This window comes from Cebus imitator, unplaced genomic scaffold (assembly GCF_001604975.1).
Source record: "Cebus imitator isolate Cc_AM_T3 unplaced genomic scaffold, Cebus_imitator-1.0 Scaffold60, whole genome shotgun sequence".
NCBI classification, from domain to species: Eukaryota; Metazoa; Chordata; class Mammalia; order Primates; family Cebidae; genus Cebus; species Cebus imitator.
This window is the reverse complement of record NW_016107375.1, coordinates 1804395-1821347: the sequence shown is the minus strand read 5'-3', so window position 1 is coordinate 1821347 and position 16953 is coordinate 1804395. Positions and strand designations below refer to the sequence as shown.

Below are 16953 nucleotides of genomic sequence, written 5' to 3'. Positions count from 1 at the left end.
TATTCTCAATTTAGCACTTTAGTTTTATTATTTAGAAAATCACACCTTCTGTGATCACAGAAGAGGCAGATGTTCATTTAATGAAAAAGAAAACCATTTTAGACATTTACTTCCAATTTGTCTTTCAAGTCAGCTCTGTGCTTCAGATGTGTTGGTGTTACCTGGTTGAACAGATGTGTCCTGATTTGGGGCTCCCTAACCAAGAGTTTTGGCTTCATTGGAACAACACAAAGAGCAAGAGCCTGGCAGGGAAGATGTCAGGGTCTCCCTCCTGACCTCACCATGTTGGGCTTCAAGCTTCTGAGCTGTTAAATGGAGGGGTTAGACCTGATGATGCCCAATACCACTGCCTGCTCTCAAGTCTGAATGAGCCCTAGATGGGTCACCTGGTCCTGCTGTTGGCTGGCCTGGGCCCTCGGGTAGGTGACTTGGCTTCTCTGAGCAACTCAGGTATCAGAAGGGGTATTAAAATTGCCATGGTTGGATGCTGGGCCCCTTCAAAAGTCATGTTAAAATCTGATCCCCTTTGTTGGATATGGAGTCTAATGGGAGATGTTTGGGTAACAGGGGCAGATCCCTCATGAACAAATAAATGCCCTTCTTCAAGGGTGAGTCCTCACTGTTGGTTCCCATTAGAGATCCTTGTTTTTTGTTTTTGGTTTTGAGATGAAGTCTCACACCATCGCCTGGGCTGAAGTGCAATGGCACGATCCCGGCTCACTGCAACCTCTACGTCCCAGGTTCAAACAGTTGTCCTGCCTCAGCCTCCTAAGTAGCTGGGATTACAGAGGCCCGCCACCACGCACAGCTAATTTTTGTATTTTTAGTAGAGACGGGGTTTCACTACATTGGCCAGGCTGGTCTCAAACTCCTGACCTCATGATCTGCCCACTTCGGCCTCCCAAAGTGCTGGGATTACAGGTGTGAGCCACTACGCCTGGCCTAGAGCTGCTTGTTAAAAGAGCCACTTTTGTGCCTCCTCTCTCACCATAAGATCTCTTCACACACTGGTTTCTGCCTCCTGCTGTGAGTGGAAGCAGCCTGAGGCCCTCACCAGAAGCAGATGTTCAACTGTGAACTTTTCAGCCACCAGAATTGTGAGCCAAATAAGCCCTCTTTTCTTCATAAATCACCCAGCCTCTGATATTGTTACAGCAACACTTCATGGACTAAGACAACAGTATGCACACCCTTCCTACCTCGTGGGACTTCAGAAAGGATTTGGTGACAGCAGATGTGCAAGCATTTAGAGAAAGGTTGGGAGTGCTTGACGAAGGTTCGTGTTGGCAGTAATTCATCTGTTGCCGCTTTAGTTCTGAATCTGCAGCTGCGAGGCCCTCAGGGTGGCTACTCACCTGGCGGTAGGCTCTCCGCACAAACATGGCCCGAGTGAAGGCCTGGATGATGACGGCAGCCCTGAGGATCCTCTGGTAGGCCTGGCGGGCCCTCTGCATGCGGTAGTATTTCTGGAGCACCACGGCCGCTCTGGTCCTCCGCAGGTGCTCAGCCAGCCTGGGGAGCAAGAGGAAACTGGCAGCGTCAGGGAGACAGTACTGACCGCATTGATGCAGAGCACCCAGAGACATCTGCAAATGTAAACCCTCCTTCTGAGGCCCTACCTGGACACTCCAGGGCAAGCCAACTTTCTTCACCCTTAACAAATGCAGCGAATGCCTCAGGCATGTGACGCTGAGGATAGAAAGGCAGTATTCGTTTTTTTCCTTATGATCCTGAAAGGCTTCCCACAAGCTTCAAACTCAGTCAGTCTGGCCTCCTCTGTGATCCTTCTCAGATCACTCTTCTACCTCACTGCGCCTGGGCAGTCCTCAGCTGCTTCACCAGCAGCACTCTCCATCATGCGTCCACACTGCTGCCTGTCCTCTCTTTGTACCTCCCCAGGCTTGGAGATTCCAGGGGCTGTGTCTCCATCATCCTGGACCCACTGCCTCTGACAGAGCAGGCACCAGGTAAGTATTTGCAGAGTGACTAACACCTTCTCAGGCCCATACCAATCCCCCTCTGTTTTCTTTATCTCCTCAACCCTTTCTGTTCGGGATGTACTGGATGTGGCCATTTCCTCTCCTCTCTTGCCTTTCTGCCTTCCTACCTCACCCCCTAAATAAGAAAGCCAGTCTAACACTTTCTCCCCTTCTGAAAGGTCTTGTTTGCTGCCAGAACTGTAGCAAGTGCTCAGTTAGAGGCTCAGTGTGAAATGCCAGAAAGGACCTTGGAAATCATTCAGTAAAGCCTCAAAGGAGGAGGTGACCCACTCAGCCCATGCATCACCTGTTTGCTGAAATGCATCTGATTCCCTAGTCTAGCTCTCTGTTTGGCCTCCAGACACAAGACTTTGTGGCAATTATTGTCACTTCTCCACAGATTTTCCTTTCTGGAGATGGCACTGGACATGAACCAGGCCTGGGCCCAAAACCTGACCACTGAGGGTAGGGTCAGATGGCAGGCTATGTCTTCAGCCTGTCTTGGCTGACACACTCCCGCTGCTTTAGTGCCTCAACAGCCCAGTGACGTCTGTGAGGAAGGAACCCTGCACTGGTTTATTCTGCTCTGGGTGGAGCTGGGGGGGCGGGCAGGGGAGGCTGACTGGCATCCTGGCTCCACCCCTAGGTAGCCACTCATCTTTAGACAAGTCACTCTCTCTCCATCCTGGCTCTGTGCAGTAACTCACAATAGGGGCCTCCCAGGACCTTTGCAGCCCTAATTGCTCAACTCTGAGGTATTCTGAAATCTGTGGGATAAATAATGAGGCCAAGTGCAGGTTAACTGTGCCAGGCTGTATGGGTCTTTTTTCCTAAAAGTAATTAGTTTTTGACTTTGGGGTTTAGGCAAAAGGGAAATGTGTGGCAAAACCAGCTGGTTCTAGTGCTGGTAGGATGCAGGGAGACTGGGGAAACCAGGAGACGTGGGAACTAGAGCTACCCCAAGGTGAGAAGGGCATTGGCTAGAGGGGTGACCCAGCTGCCAGAAAAAAGCCAAGACGTAGACATGGCCCCACCAGGAACCACTCTCGGCACAGAGGAAGAGAGAAACCAAGTAGTTGAGAGAGGCAGACCCCCATCCTCCCTGCCATGCTCTGCTGCCCTGAGCTGCCCTGGCTTCTCACCTGCGGGCCAGGTACCCTCGGCAGTACCTCTGCAGGGTTAAGGTAGCCCCCTTCAGCCTGCGGTATTTCACCTTCTGCAGCCACCCTCGGACAGTTTTCTGGATCATGATGGTGGCTGTCCGGAACTTGTCAGCCCGCAGCTTCTCCAGGTAGGCCACCTGGCCAGCTCGGAAGAAGATCTTGGTGCGGCCAAACTGGAACTTGTCGGGATCCTTTACAAGGCAGGGAGGGGACCTGGTTGGTCACCAGTGAGCAGAGAAATAACATGCCCCATACCACCCTCATTCATCCAGTGCAGAATTCCCTGGCCAGACTTCATGCACCCCTCTCTGTAGATAGACACAAAGTTTCAGCATTTGCTTAACAGACCCCAAGGCCCTACTACAGGCCAGACTCTAGAACATGGCAGTGAACAAGACATCTGCCTTCAGGGAACTGACATCATGGTGAGGGTAGATAGACAAGCAAAGAAAGATGCTTTCTGTTTTCAGAGAATGGTGAGGATTATGAAGAAAACAAACTAGGGGCTGGGGGTGGGATGGGATGTTCAGAAAGGATGCTGGAGGAAGGCGGCTCTGTAGAGGTGACAGCTGAGCAAAGACCTAATGAGTGGAAGGAGGCAGCCATGGAAAAGGAAGGAGGAACGTTCCAGGAGAAGGGCAGAGCAGATACATATGTCTGGTGGCGGCAACTGCTGGGTATATCTGAGGATCAGGAGAACCAGGATGGCTAGCTGGGGGACCTGAAGGTGAGTGATGGGAGGAGCCAATCACCAAAGGCCTCATAGTCTGCCAAATAAAATTGGGGTGAGAGCCACAGGCGAACTTTGAGCAAGGGAATGACCTGATCTGCTCGACATTTTTAAAAGATTATCCTCAAATGGCCATACAGTTGTATGTGTAATTACAGGGTGCAAATAATGCCCAAATAAAACTATGAGGTTGTTTTGGACCTGTAATTACTGTCTTAATTACATCATTAGGTTAAAATTATCTGCTCTTCCCTGCGCTCACCCCTGTGGTTGAGGAAAGACGACCCAGCAGGGTGCCTGTGGACAAGCCTGGGACAGAGCACTGGGAGGGAAACCCACGATGACAGAGCTCTTTGTAAATCAACTGCCATCCCATTTTGCTCACTGGCATGAAGACCATAATGAGAAAGGAAGGAATGAGCCAAGTTCAAGGAAAACACACACACAAGAATGCACTTCATGTTGGCAAATGGCCCTGAAAAGTGCTGAGTCATCATTCTTCACAGGATAAGCCCTACTGGGTTACTAGGAGTCGGGTTCCACACACAGGGAAGGCTGTCCTGCCTGAGCTGAGGCTGAGCTGGTAGCACAATTTCCAGCTTGAGTGTCACCAAGTCCCCGGCATGGGCCAGGCTGCTGGTGAAGCTGGCAGGAGTGGGCTCTGGGCCTGGCTGTCCTCTCTGTGTCTGCTCAGAGCCATGCACCCACTGGGCCTTCAGCTCAGGCTGAGAGGAATGGGGTCTGGACTGGGTTTGGGAGCAAAACAAAACATGACCTTAGATCTTGATCATCTGGCGATGAACTACTCCAGATGTACAGATTTTCCTAACAAAATCATAACTTGGAAAACTAAAATTTCTGAGGTAATTATTTTTATCACCTTGTTCAAGTGACTTTTGATATAATTTAACCTTTATTGAGCCATTAATGATCACAGTCCACTGTCATCCCTGAAATGTCTGGCACCATGAAAATGTTGAAGGATTTGCCCCTCATGAAAGGCCCCAGCAGCTTTGCTTCTATAGTTCTCCAGTCTCAGCTGTCAGGTGTGATTTCAAGTTGTTTCAATTAAAACATAAAATCCATTGCCTTACTTACAACAAGTACCTGGGGGAGGGCCTGAGGCTGGTGATGCAACCAGCTAGATGCAGCAGCCACTTTCCCCTCTGCTGGCTTCAGGGCTGTGCCTGGGCTCCACATCAGAGCCTTTACCCAGATGTATCATATGGGTTGCGCTACATAGCCCCTGAGAACTGGAGAAGCCAAAGATCCTGGGCCAGCAGCTTGCAGTCAGGAACAGCCTCATCATAAATCCCAGTGAGCTGTACAAAGAGTTCCATTTTCTATGCATGCTGAACTGCGAAAAATGTTGGGAAGTGCCCTAGGTAGGTGAACGGGTTGCTTTATTTTTTCTAGTCACTGATGTAGGAAAATGGATTGATGCCCCAGAAATAGATTCAATAAGAAGAATGAAGACTAAAAAAAAATGCAGATGACAATGCCACCCTCTCAATCTTTAGGGCCCCTGGTCAGGCCTCTCCTGGAGCTGGGCTGTGTGGCTCACCTTGATGAGGTTCTCCAGGACAGACCTGCAGATGGCCTTTTTGTCTGTGTTGGCAAGCTCTCGCTTCTTGACCAGCACCCGATACCGGTTGAAAAAGTCATGGTAGGCCCACCTGGAGGGAAAGCAAAGGGGTGTCAGGTGACATGTCCTGCCCCTTGGCCACACAAGAGCCATGAGTGACCTCAGACAGTGCCCCACAGGGTCAATACTCTGGCATAAAGTTGTTCTCAGAGCAGCTAAGAACAGTCCCAGTGGAGTTTTGTCCTTCCCAGGGCCTTCCAAGGATTTCAGTGTGCAGGTGATTCTTGGAATTTCAGCTGGAAAAAAGGTGAGTTTTGAAAGTATTTCTTAGAGGACTGAACAGGAGGTTTCTGGCTGATATGGTTTGGCTGTGTCCCCACCCAAATCTCATCATAAATTGTATCACCCATAATTCTCATGTGTTGAGGGAGGTACCCAGTGGGAGACAATCAATTCATGGGGGTGGTGGCAGAGGAAAAGTCTCATGGGATTTGATGGTTTTATAAGGGGTTTCTCTTTTTACTTGGTTCTCATTCTCTCTTGCCTGCCGCCATGTAAGATGTTTCTTCATTCTTCCTTTGTCTTCCACCATGACTGTGAGTCCTCCCCAGCCATGTGGAACTGCGAGTCCATTAAAGCCCTTTTTCTTTATAACTCACCCAGTCTCAATTATGTCTTTATCAGCAGCATGAGAACAAACTAATACAGTGCTCAAGCATGCAGCGCTCTACTCCTCAGAAGCAGGAGCCTTACCTGGAGCACAGCCTTGATTTCAAATGTTGGTTTTCTTATAGAATACTGATCATTGTAAATAGCTTTCTAAATGGAGAAATATGTACATTAACAAATAACAAGTAGTCCGTATCCTAATCCCTGGAGAGATAACATGGTTTATGTTTTAATCAGTATAGAAGGAACCATTTTTCTCCTCAAAGTAGATTTTGCTTGTGGTTTTTTTCTTCTGATTATAGTAATGCAGGCCAACTATAAAGAAAATGTCCATCAATTCACATAATTAAGAGCATCTACAACCCCCGTACCTATGTAGGTGAGTGCCGTTTTGGTCTGTGTGGGAGCAGAATCTTTAAGAAAGCCTTATGTTTACCCTTTGGCCCTCTGAAATGATCTCTACTTAAACAAATGCTATCTTTCCAAGGAGCAAATTTGCTATTTCCAGGCAGGGTCTGTCCCTTTCTCATTAAGGTGGTCTCAATTCATACTAATTCTATTATACTAATTCTCCTGAAACTGATTCTTCTCTCAATTTTTGGGAGTTATTCATTCAACAACATCCTCATACAGTCATGTAGCAATTCAGCACAATTCCTACTCTAGGGAAGATTCTGAATTTTCACTCCACACCCCTCTGAAGGGTGAGTCCAGCCTATCCCCACTTTCACTGTGTCTTCAGCCGAGAGGCAGCCCCCACTCTCATCTTCTGAGGCAGCGGGAGGTGCCACCCACACCCCATCTTTCCGTACATGTGCTGTCTGTACCCCTCATGTGGAGTAATTTACATGACTGTCCAACTACTTGATATGGGCAGACAACAGGGAAATACTGGATAGAAGAGGACAGTTGCCTGGCAGAGGTCCCACCCTCAAGCCCGGATACCTGTGGCCCTAAATGGGGATGGGTATTCCTGTTTTCTCACCCAAAAAGTTGCCTTTCGGCCCATGACACCCCCTATCCTATACCCATATAAACACCAAACCCCAGGCTCTAGAGGCAGATGAGGAGACAGAGATAAACAGAAGAATGGCAGAACAGCCCAGCAGAGAAAGAAGAGGAAGAGTGTCTGAACACTGACAGGAGTTTACCTGGGGGTGGTGGGAGAGGAGTTCGGCCACTGGACAGCCAAACTCCAGGGGAAGATCATCTTCCACTCTATCCCCTGCTTCCAGCTCCCATCCATCCTGTCACGAGCCACCTCCACCACTCAATAACTGCCCCCCACTCCCCGGCATTCATCCTTCAAGTCCATGTGTGACCCGATTCTTCCAGGACATGGGACAAGAGCCCGGGTACCAATGGGGCACTGAGCTGGTTAACCCTTAAGCCATCCACGGACGGCCTAAAAGAGCACTGTGACACTGGGGCTTCAGGAGTCGCAGGCACCCACCCCTAGATGGTGCTGTGGGGCTAGAGCCCAAAAGGTTTGCCCCCAGTTCCTGCACCAGCCCTTCTTCATGCTCCTTATTCCATAAGGAGTTTGAGCTTGCAGTGGCAAAGAGCTACACTTCTGTAGTATGCCCTGCGATGGGGGTCAGGGAATTCTCAGGTCTCATACTCAGGTCAACTCACATAGTATTAAAATAGTAAATGATTGTATTCCTTTCTCCTGGAGCACATCTCCCTTTTAAGAGGGCCCTTTAAAAATGTTATCCAAAGAAACAAGGTAAAAGTTTGGCCAGGTGTGGTGGCTCATGCCTATAATCCCAGCACTTGGGGAGACTGAGGTCAGTAGATCACTTGAGGTCAGAAGTTCAAGTCCAGCCTGGCCAACATGATGAAACCCTGTCTCTACTAAAAGTACAAAAATTATCTGGGCGTGGTGGTGGGTGCCTGTAGTCCTAGCTACTCAGAGGCTGAGGCAGGATAATCACTGGAACCCAAGAGGCAGAGGATGCAGTGAGCCGAGATTACACCACTGCACTCCAGCCTGGGTGATGGAGACTTCATCTCAAAAATAAAAAGAAAAGGAAAGGACTCAAGTCTTGTGGAGTATCATGTACAGTTTTGGATGCAGTGGGCAGTAGCGGCACACTGTGCTCTGGAAGCAGGTTCTCCTGGAGCTATTCTCCTTGAGCTCCAGATCTTCTAGCATCGTGGCCCGCAGGTTCCTAGGAGGCCTTGTTTCTCCCAGCAGCATGGGATGAGAAGGAAAACGGAGGCCGAGCTCCTTGCCTCTGCCCCTCCTCATCGCTACTTTGCAAACACTCTTCCTGGTCTGGTGGAAGATGTCTAACACAGCCACGGGTCTCAGAGAAGGGGTGAGTATAAAAGCAAATAACAAAATGACATCTTTCCTTTTCCTTTTCTCTATGTAAAATGCCAGGTTAGTGGTTGCGCCTTACCATTAAAAAAAAAAAAAGTTTGAGTTATAACTCATATACTGTAAAAATATACTCCTTTAGAGTACACAGTTCAATAATTGTTACTATGTTCACAAAGTGGTGCAACCATCACACCCCATTCTGCCCTATCCTCCCCTCTGCACAGATCCTGGCAACCACTAACCTACTTGGTCTCCGTGCCCCACCCTGTCTGTCACACATGTAGTGGCACAGGGGAACAAGAACCATGTTCTGCTCGGAGCTCACAAATCTTTACAAGGCCTTGCTCATCAGGCTCCCGGCCCATGTGGATTCCCTTCAGAAGGGAGGGCACAGGGCACTCAGAGCCCCGAGGCCTCTGTTTTACGTCCTGGGAAAGGGCTGCTCTGCCCTTTGCCCTTTACTCACTGAGCAGAAACTATTTCCTGCCTCTCCAGTAGTAGGAGGACTGTGAACCAAACCCATTGAGTCGCCGGTTATCTCTAACAGGAGGCTTTAAAAATGGAAACATTTAAGGTTATTTGCCCAGCTATATGCTGTTTTAATTATTTTATCATCTACAACAAATATCCAGAAAACTCCTAAGCCCTGACCCATACCTGAACAACATAATACTGGAAGCCTGGGGAAGAGAGAACCAGAGCTGACAAGCTGCCTGTCAGATGTGCATTTTGTTTTAATACACTCCAGCACAACTGAATTTCTCCCAGGATCTTCCTGTCTCAGCCCCCAAGTTTTAAATAGAGACCCTTCTCTTAGGGTAAGATGAATTTGGGCAAGAATCAAGCGGACAAAAGCATATGAAAAAGGGCCTCAGAGAGTCCGAGTCCCCTTGGTCCCCTTGCCCGCCATCCATCTGACTCTTCCGGCTTAGCTGACCCACCAGCTCAGGTGCGGGTTCCCCCTTTAAAGCTGCCCTGCACTTTCCTTCCACGCGCCTTTTGGAGGGCACTGCCCACGTTGCGCACCATGGTTATTTGTATACACACTTGTTTTAGTTCTCCCTACGAGTTTGCAATTTCATCGGGGAAATAATTAAAGCAGCATTTAGCTGGGCTAAAAACTTTAAATGCTTCTAATTTGAAAACCTCTTACTGCTGATAGATCCATAACTCAAGGAAATTACTAGAGTGAGGAGCTATGGCTGCAAAGACATCAAGGCTGGTACAGGATGAATCTGGAGTACAGAGGGACAGAAGGTGGGCTCTGACGCTGGCCGGAAGTGTGACCAGGGCCTGTGACAGCCTGGATGCCCCGCCTCACCTACCTGTACAGTGGAGAGAACATCACCCATCTCATTCACTGAGACATCAAAAACGCCCCCAAATGTTTGTAAAATGTTTACTCCAGAACATGGTTTTAGTGTAGGATGCCTTCTTGACTTCCATCGCTTCCATAGCATGATTCCTGCCCTCATCAGTCAGGTGGCCACAGAGACGCCCTTCCTCATTCAGTGTGGCTCTGTGGCTCGCTGGCCAGGGGGTGTCTTTTAACCCAATCACCCGATCCTGGGCTTGGCTGCTCTTCCCTTCCATTCCACATTAATGGTGGGAGAAGAGCCCCGATTCCAAGTCTGGTGACTCCAGGAATGTAATTCCTACTCAGCCCTGCTCTCCCTGGATTCTGACTTGTTAGGGGCCTGGCTGAGCATTCTGGACTTCAGTGTCATGCTTTCTCCAGAATCAAGGTCTTCTTCACCTGGAATGCCTCTAGCTTGCTGGGGAGCAGGGACCATGATGGGGTCAAGGAGTCACAATTGGGTGTATGGGAGAAGCTGAGGACCAGTGACTGCTTCCTGGAAGAGGGACAGGTCAGAGACAGTAACAAAGGCCAATACGGGATGAGCCAGGGCAGGCTTCAGCAGAATCCACTGGTCTGGAAAGATGCTTCCTTGTAATGAACTCCTGGGGCTCAAGGTAGGCAGTGGTAACACAGCTGCTGAGAATGGCACAGGAAGCGCAGTAACTTGGGGATGTTGTCTGACTGACGGAGCTCCCATATAGAGCCTAACACTGGATTTAACCATCTGCAGGTGCAAATATTCTGCAGAAGAACACGTCTGTTTGCAAGGGCACCAATGGACCAATGTAGACAGATGGCGTGGAGCTGCAGAGTTATAGCACTTCGTGCTTCCTCATGAGGGGACTGGCTGGATCAGACAATCCATACAGTCCCTCCAGTAAGACCACAGCATTAGGCTCTAAGTCACACAATTTCTATGTCATCAGTCCACAAAGAAGAATTCCTAAAGATATCCTGATGGGTAACCCAAGGTTCCCTCAGAAAATGGTAAAGAATCCCTCAGGGCTCTTCCAGTCAGAATTAGGTGGGTCAGCCCATCCTTGCAGGTATTCCACTATATGGTCATGCAACCTAGCTGAAGGATTCCTGGTCACACGGAGGTGGAATGCAAGAGGTATGCTTCTCTTCTAGTTAAATAGCCTTACAGGAACCTATAGGCCTCCGTGAGACTTTGTTCCCTACAAGGTCTCACATAGGAACCAGCAGCAATTTGTGGGGCAGAGTTGTTTGGCCATGCTGTGAGGCATACCTACCAGTACCAACAGGTTCTCTCTGGATATTGAGAAATGGATAATCTTCATTATGCCACCAGGCAACATACACTTCTTTTCCTTTTTGAAGGAACAAATCAGCAGAGAAACAGATGATGCTGGATATGAGAGTTTCCCTTAGAAGTATACCAAGGATGGACAAAACTTCTAAAGAAATGTAACAGGCAAAAATCAGAGAAGAGAGGGACACCTTCTCAAAGGCTCACAGGGACAGGCATCCTTAACCTGTGCACATGTGGTATGATGGCTCCACCCCTTTCTATCTGGAGGACTTGATCTGATTGCTTAACATTTCTGGGATATATTTCTTTATGCATAAGATGAAGTTGTTACTGCCTATCTCGCCTTCCTCAGTGGTCAATGTGATCCTTTCAACAAACGGCTCTGGGACAAATGGATCCATGCATACAAAAGAATGAAATTGGCTCTTCACATCTTATACATAAATTAACTAAAAATGGATCAAATACCAAAACAGTAAAACTCTTGGAAGAAAACACAGGTGTTAGTCTTTGTGACCGTGGCTTAGGCAATGCTTTCTTAGCTATGACACCTAATGCACGACCAAAAAATAAACAGATTTCTTCAAAATTAAAAGCTTTTGTGCTTCAAAGAACACTATTAAGGAGGTGAAAATATGGTTCATGGAATGGAAGGAAATATTTGCAAGTCATATGTATTATAAGGTTCTCATATCCAGAATATATAAAGAACTCCCGTAACAATAAAAAGACAAGTAACCTAATAAAAAAAATGGGCAAAGGAGATCAATAGACATTTTTCCAAAGAAGATGTACAAATGGCCAAGCACATGAAAGATGCTCAACATCATTAGTTGTCAGGAAAACGCCAATCAAAATCACAACACAGCTCTTCACACCCACCAGAATGGCCATAAAGAAAGTGACAGACAAGAACAAATGTTGGTGAGAATGCACAGAAACGGGAACCCTCATGTACACCACTAGTCAGAAGGCAAAATGGTACAGCCACTGTGGAAAACAGTATGGAAAGTCCTCAGAAGAGTAAAGAGAGTTACCATATGACACAATTCCAGTCCAAGGTATACCCCAAAAGAAAAAATATGTCTACACAAAAACATGTATACAAGTGCTCACAGCAGCATTCTTCCCCCAGAGCAGAAACAACCAAACATCCGTCCACTGATGGATAAAATGTGCTGCGTCTATCTGATGAAATCATATTCAGCAATATAAAGGAATAAATTACTGATGGATGCTACGCATGGATACATCTTGAAAACAGCCCTGAGTAAAAAGAGCCAGACACAAAAGGACACATTATTATGATTCCATTTATATGAAAAATCCAAAATGGGCAAATCTATAGAAACAGAAATTAGGTTAGTGCTTACCAGGGGCTGGGAGCAGGGACTATTAATGGGTGCGGGGTTTCCTTTTGGGGTGATAAAAACATTCTGAAATTAGACAGTGGTGATGGTTGTATAACTCTGTGTATAATGAAAATAACTGAAATTGCATACTTCAAAGGGGTGAACTTTATAGATGAATTATATCTAAATTTTGAAAAGATAATGTGATGAAAACCTAAGAGGTTCATGGGTGGCCTTCACAGAGTAATACGTACGATTTATTGTCATTATTTCAGCACTGAAACTCAGAGGGGTTCCTAGTGCAAAGGTTGTCAGATGCTCTCCCAGCACTCACACCATCAAAAACACTCCCTATTTGCCTTTCCCTTTATCCCCCATCTATGTCCTGGGCCTCCTAGGTGAACACAGGCTCAGTCCCATTAGTGGCCTTAGATCTGAGGCCTGCAGAGCTTCGTTGCAGAGGGAAGGAAACACAATTCCTCCACACTGGCTCTGAGCTGGAACTGAGACACAAAGTGAGGACACAGGAAAACCTGATCCATCCTAACACTGCCTGGATTTGACAAAGGGGCTTGTGGTTTACCCAGGGGCCAACACATGCCTCCAGGGCAATGATTTTAAAGCAGGATGCATTTTAAAATCACCTGGGAAACCTTGTCAAAATGTGGATGTTCAGGGCTCAGTCTCACAGGTTCTGACTTAACAGGTCAGAGGGGGCCCAGCTTCTGAGACTGCTGAGCATGACCTCATGACTGACGTGTAGCCCTGTGTGAGAACCCCTGGGTCAGACTCCAGTCAAAGGAATGAAGACAGATCTCAGGCAAAAGAGCCAGACCCAAAGGCTGAGAGCTCCTGAGATAATGACTCATATCATTCCAAAATCAGTTCTGTATTCTTCTTCCTCTAGGGGATGTTTAATAGCAAGGGAAGTAACTGCATCAGTTTTAAATGCAACCATGATTAAATAGGAAGAGGAAGCAGGTCACTTCTACAGCTTCCCTCTAGTTCTCCGATCTTATGCTATTTACTCTACATGGGGTTGGGGCGGAGGAAGTTGAGGAAGAAGTGGAAATCTTTTCAGAAAGTGCCACTTTTATGAAGTGAAGGTGAGATGATGTGAAGAACTCAAGTTTATGCAGAGTTTTTTAAATATAAACATTGCACATTCAAGTAGTACCCCCGCCATACACACACTTTTCAGGGTAAGCAGGATTTGTTTGCTTCACAATTTCTCCAGGACACAAAGCTGCTGACTCTCTGGAGAGGGAGACAGATGACTGCACAGGCACGAGACCGAGGAGCTGGGTGATGGGTGGACGAGCTTCTCTTCCTGGGCAGTGCATTTATCACAGTGCTTTATGTGCATAACAATGAACGTATTTCTTAGCCACCGCACAGCATTTCAAATTAAGTGATACATTTTCATTTTAAATCAGACTCACAGAGAGCCATAGTTCTCAGGGAGGATAAAAATAGACAGGTATATGGAAGCCTGAGGGTAGGGTGAGGAACAGCCGGCAGCCACTGCTGTCCTGCAGGGCTGCATTCCTGCTCTCTGGCTTGGTGGACTTTGGTGGTAACCGGCATGTATTAATTTGGGAAGTGGGATAAGAATTGATGCTTCCGGAGCATCAGTAGGCTGAACTCAGGAACTCTGCCTAAAAAGCCCTCTGCGTGGGCTCTTGGGGAGCAGCCCTGTGGATCACTCGTCACAGGCTTCTGCAGCCCTGGGGCGACACGTTTTCTTTCCCTTTGGCCGCTTGCATGTAAGAAACATTGGAAATGGTATAAATTGTAATTCCCTTAATCAAAGAAGGCCGTTGAAGTTTTTTTTTGGAAATAGCTGTGCAAAGCTGTTTAGTTACTTGACAAGCTAATATGAGCCGAATCACTTTGCTTTGTTGAATTTTCAGCAACCAAGGAGCTGAATTTTTGTAGAAAACTCCCAATTTATCCAGCACCCACTCAGGTCCCTCTGGTCCCATGAAGATCAGTCAGCTCAACAGAATACCTGCTCAACTCCACACTGAAGTTGGTACACATTATACTTGTGTATTTCCTTCAGTAGCTAACACCTGTGGGGCACACAGTACCCACTAAACCTAACTTGCTTTATCCCCAGATACAGTAGATACACACCAATCTCCTGGATTAAGCAGTTAGGTAGCATTATTACTTTAATCAGTGACGTCATTTCACATGCTTACCATGGTTGGCAGATGCAGAAGATTAAGCAGTGATGCTGGGTTGAAATATTACAGGTGTAATAGCTTTGTTCCAGTCTCATCCCCTCACCACTTATCCTCAAACTAAATTTCGCCTTATATGCTGTGGTGAGGTTGTGGTCAGAGAAAAAGGATTTGGTTCTAGATTAAATGGTGAGGATGATTCAACTGCACCTCAATACAGTACTAACAAAAGTGACACAAAACCACAGTGCTTCTTTCCAAAAGTTAACATTTCAAATAGCAGTTTGGGGAGGGAATCCTCCCTTTTACCCTTTGCTATGATGGCAAATGCCAGGGGGCTAGTGTTCTGGATCTAAGACCACACATTTAATTCACAGAATTAGAGAAGAGTTTCTGTGATACCAGAAATACAGTCATTACTTCCTTCCCTACAATTTCCACAATACCTATAGTTACAAAAACAAATGGTGCTGATGCACTTGTAATTATCTGCTAGAGAAAAGTAGGAAACAATTAGAATGGCGGTAAAAGGCAGGTTATCAGCTGCCCCTTAAGAGGCCAGGAGTCGTGGGTATCTTGACTCCGCTGGTAGCTCTGATTGGCAGTCAGGTGGAATGAAAAGTGGGAGAATCCATTCTCCATAGGGGTCAAAAGACTCTGAGGGAATGCATTATTTTAGCTGCTAAAAATGAGGTTGCCTGGATGAGGCAAAAGCACACCTGGTCTCCCAACATGCTAGAACTAGGGGAATAAGCAGTAGGAACAGAGCAGTGAGCCACCAGAGAAGCCCTCTGTAACTGAATGTGGTGCCCAGTCCCGGGCATCATGCTGCTCCCTGGCAGGTAGTCTCTTTACCCTTTGAGGCCCAGCTCAAATCTCACCTCCTCAGTGAAGCTGCAGCTTCTCCTGCACTTGCACTACAATCTTGTATCTGGTTATATGTTATTCTGTTTCAAGCTCATATCACTTCCCTGAGACTGTGAGCTCATGCAGCACAGGGCCCATGACTTGCATCGTTCATTCCCTTTCAGGAAGCAGCACAGGGCTAGATGCTTAGCGCAGGGTGAGACATGGAAGAGAAAGATTCCTGGGAGAGAAGGATACCACAAAGGCCAGAAACTGTACTTATTCTACATAGATCCCATGTGAGCCCCTAGAAGCAAAACCCTCTCCCCACTGGCTTCCCTCTCTAAAACAGACCATTTTGCACGGAGACAGCAAGACCAGTAGGAGTGTGGGTGACACATACTGTCATTCTGATTTCACACAGTGAGGTTTCAAGCTAGCTCAGCTGGTGAATCAGAGGTGGCAGAGATGTATATAGATCTCTGCCTGAGCATGGTCTATAGTTAACCATGTCAGATCCATGGACTTCTAGCTCCTCCCTAACGTTCTCCAAGGAGAAACCCTGAAGCAACATCCCATGCAGTCTTTTGTTCAGTTATTGAACAATTCATTCTGTTAAAAAGTTCTTTGTGAAATTGGTGGCTTCTTATATACTGACAGGGTCCCTGAGGCTCCACCTGCCTTAGAATATCTCATTGTCACATGCTTCCCTTGTTTCTTCTCCCCTGCTTCACATGGTCCCCATGTTCACACCTCCTACCTGACAAATCCTCCATGAGCACCTTGGGTCTCTCTGCTTGCCTCCAGATCTCTGCACTGCACAGTACAGGATGGCTATGAGGACCTGAGATCCTTAAGTTTCTTTTACAGTGATTCTCAACAGTTTAACATAGGACATTCAGCTCCAGTCTGTTTTGACAGACTTCTTTACATATTTTTTAAACTGAGCTTTCTAATTGTTTGGAGATGTTTGGGAATTTCAGAATGTTCTTTTGAGGTGACCACACATGTTGGGATTTCACAAAAACACCACCAGAAAGTTCTGAGATAGACAGGTTCTACCCAGATAGTTACACCCATAGGGAGGCAGCTTCTTGCTCATATCCCAATGAGTAATAAGTATCTTATTAAAGCTCAAGTGTCCAGTGCTGTGCTGATAACTCTAGATACATTATCTAATTCCTTACAACAACCTACCAAGTGAGTATGATCATTCTCTTTAAGGATAAGGAAACTCAGTTTCACTGAAATTAATTTACTTCATCAAGGTCACCCGGCCAAGAAATGTAGGAGTCAACACTTGAATCCAGGCCCGACTCCAAAATCCAAGAATTCAACTACCAGGTTCTTTTAGCTCTCTGGCAGGCTACAGCTCTGCAGTCTGGACTACCACAAGCTGGAAAGAGGAGGGAGTAGTTTTGCATTGAGTCTCAGGTCTGTAGCCAGCCCCAGGGGGCAGTCTCTTAGGATCCCGCTTC

The 16953-nt window shown here is 47.0% G+C and overlaps 1 protein-coding gene across 1 annotated transcript in view; it reads right to left on the bottom strand.

Annotated features, from left to right (window-relative positions):
• MYO5B (myosin VB) overlaps positions 1 to 16953 on the bottom strand; it is a 398063-nt gene that overhangs the window by 81071 nt on the left and 300039 nt on the right. Inside the window, exons 18-20 of the mRNA XM_017529641.2 lie at positions 5437 to 5548; positions 3122 to 3333; positions 1356 to 1512 (exon numbers count right to left, since the gene is read on the bottom strand). Of these exons, the coding sequence (XP_017385130.1) occupies positions 1356 to 1512; positions 3122 to 3333; positions 5437 to 5548 (481 nt within the window). The remainder of the gene's footprint in view (positions 1 to 1355; positions 1513 to 3121; positions 3334 to 5436; positions 5549 to 16953) is intronic.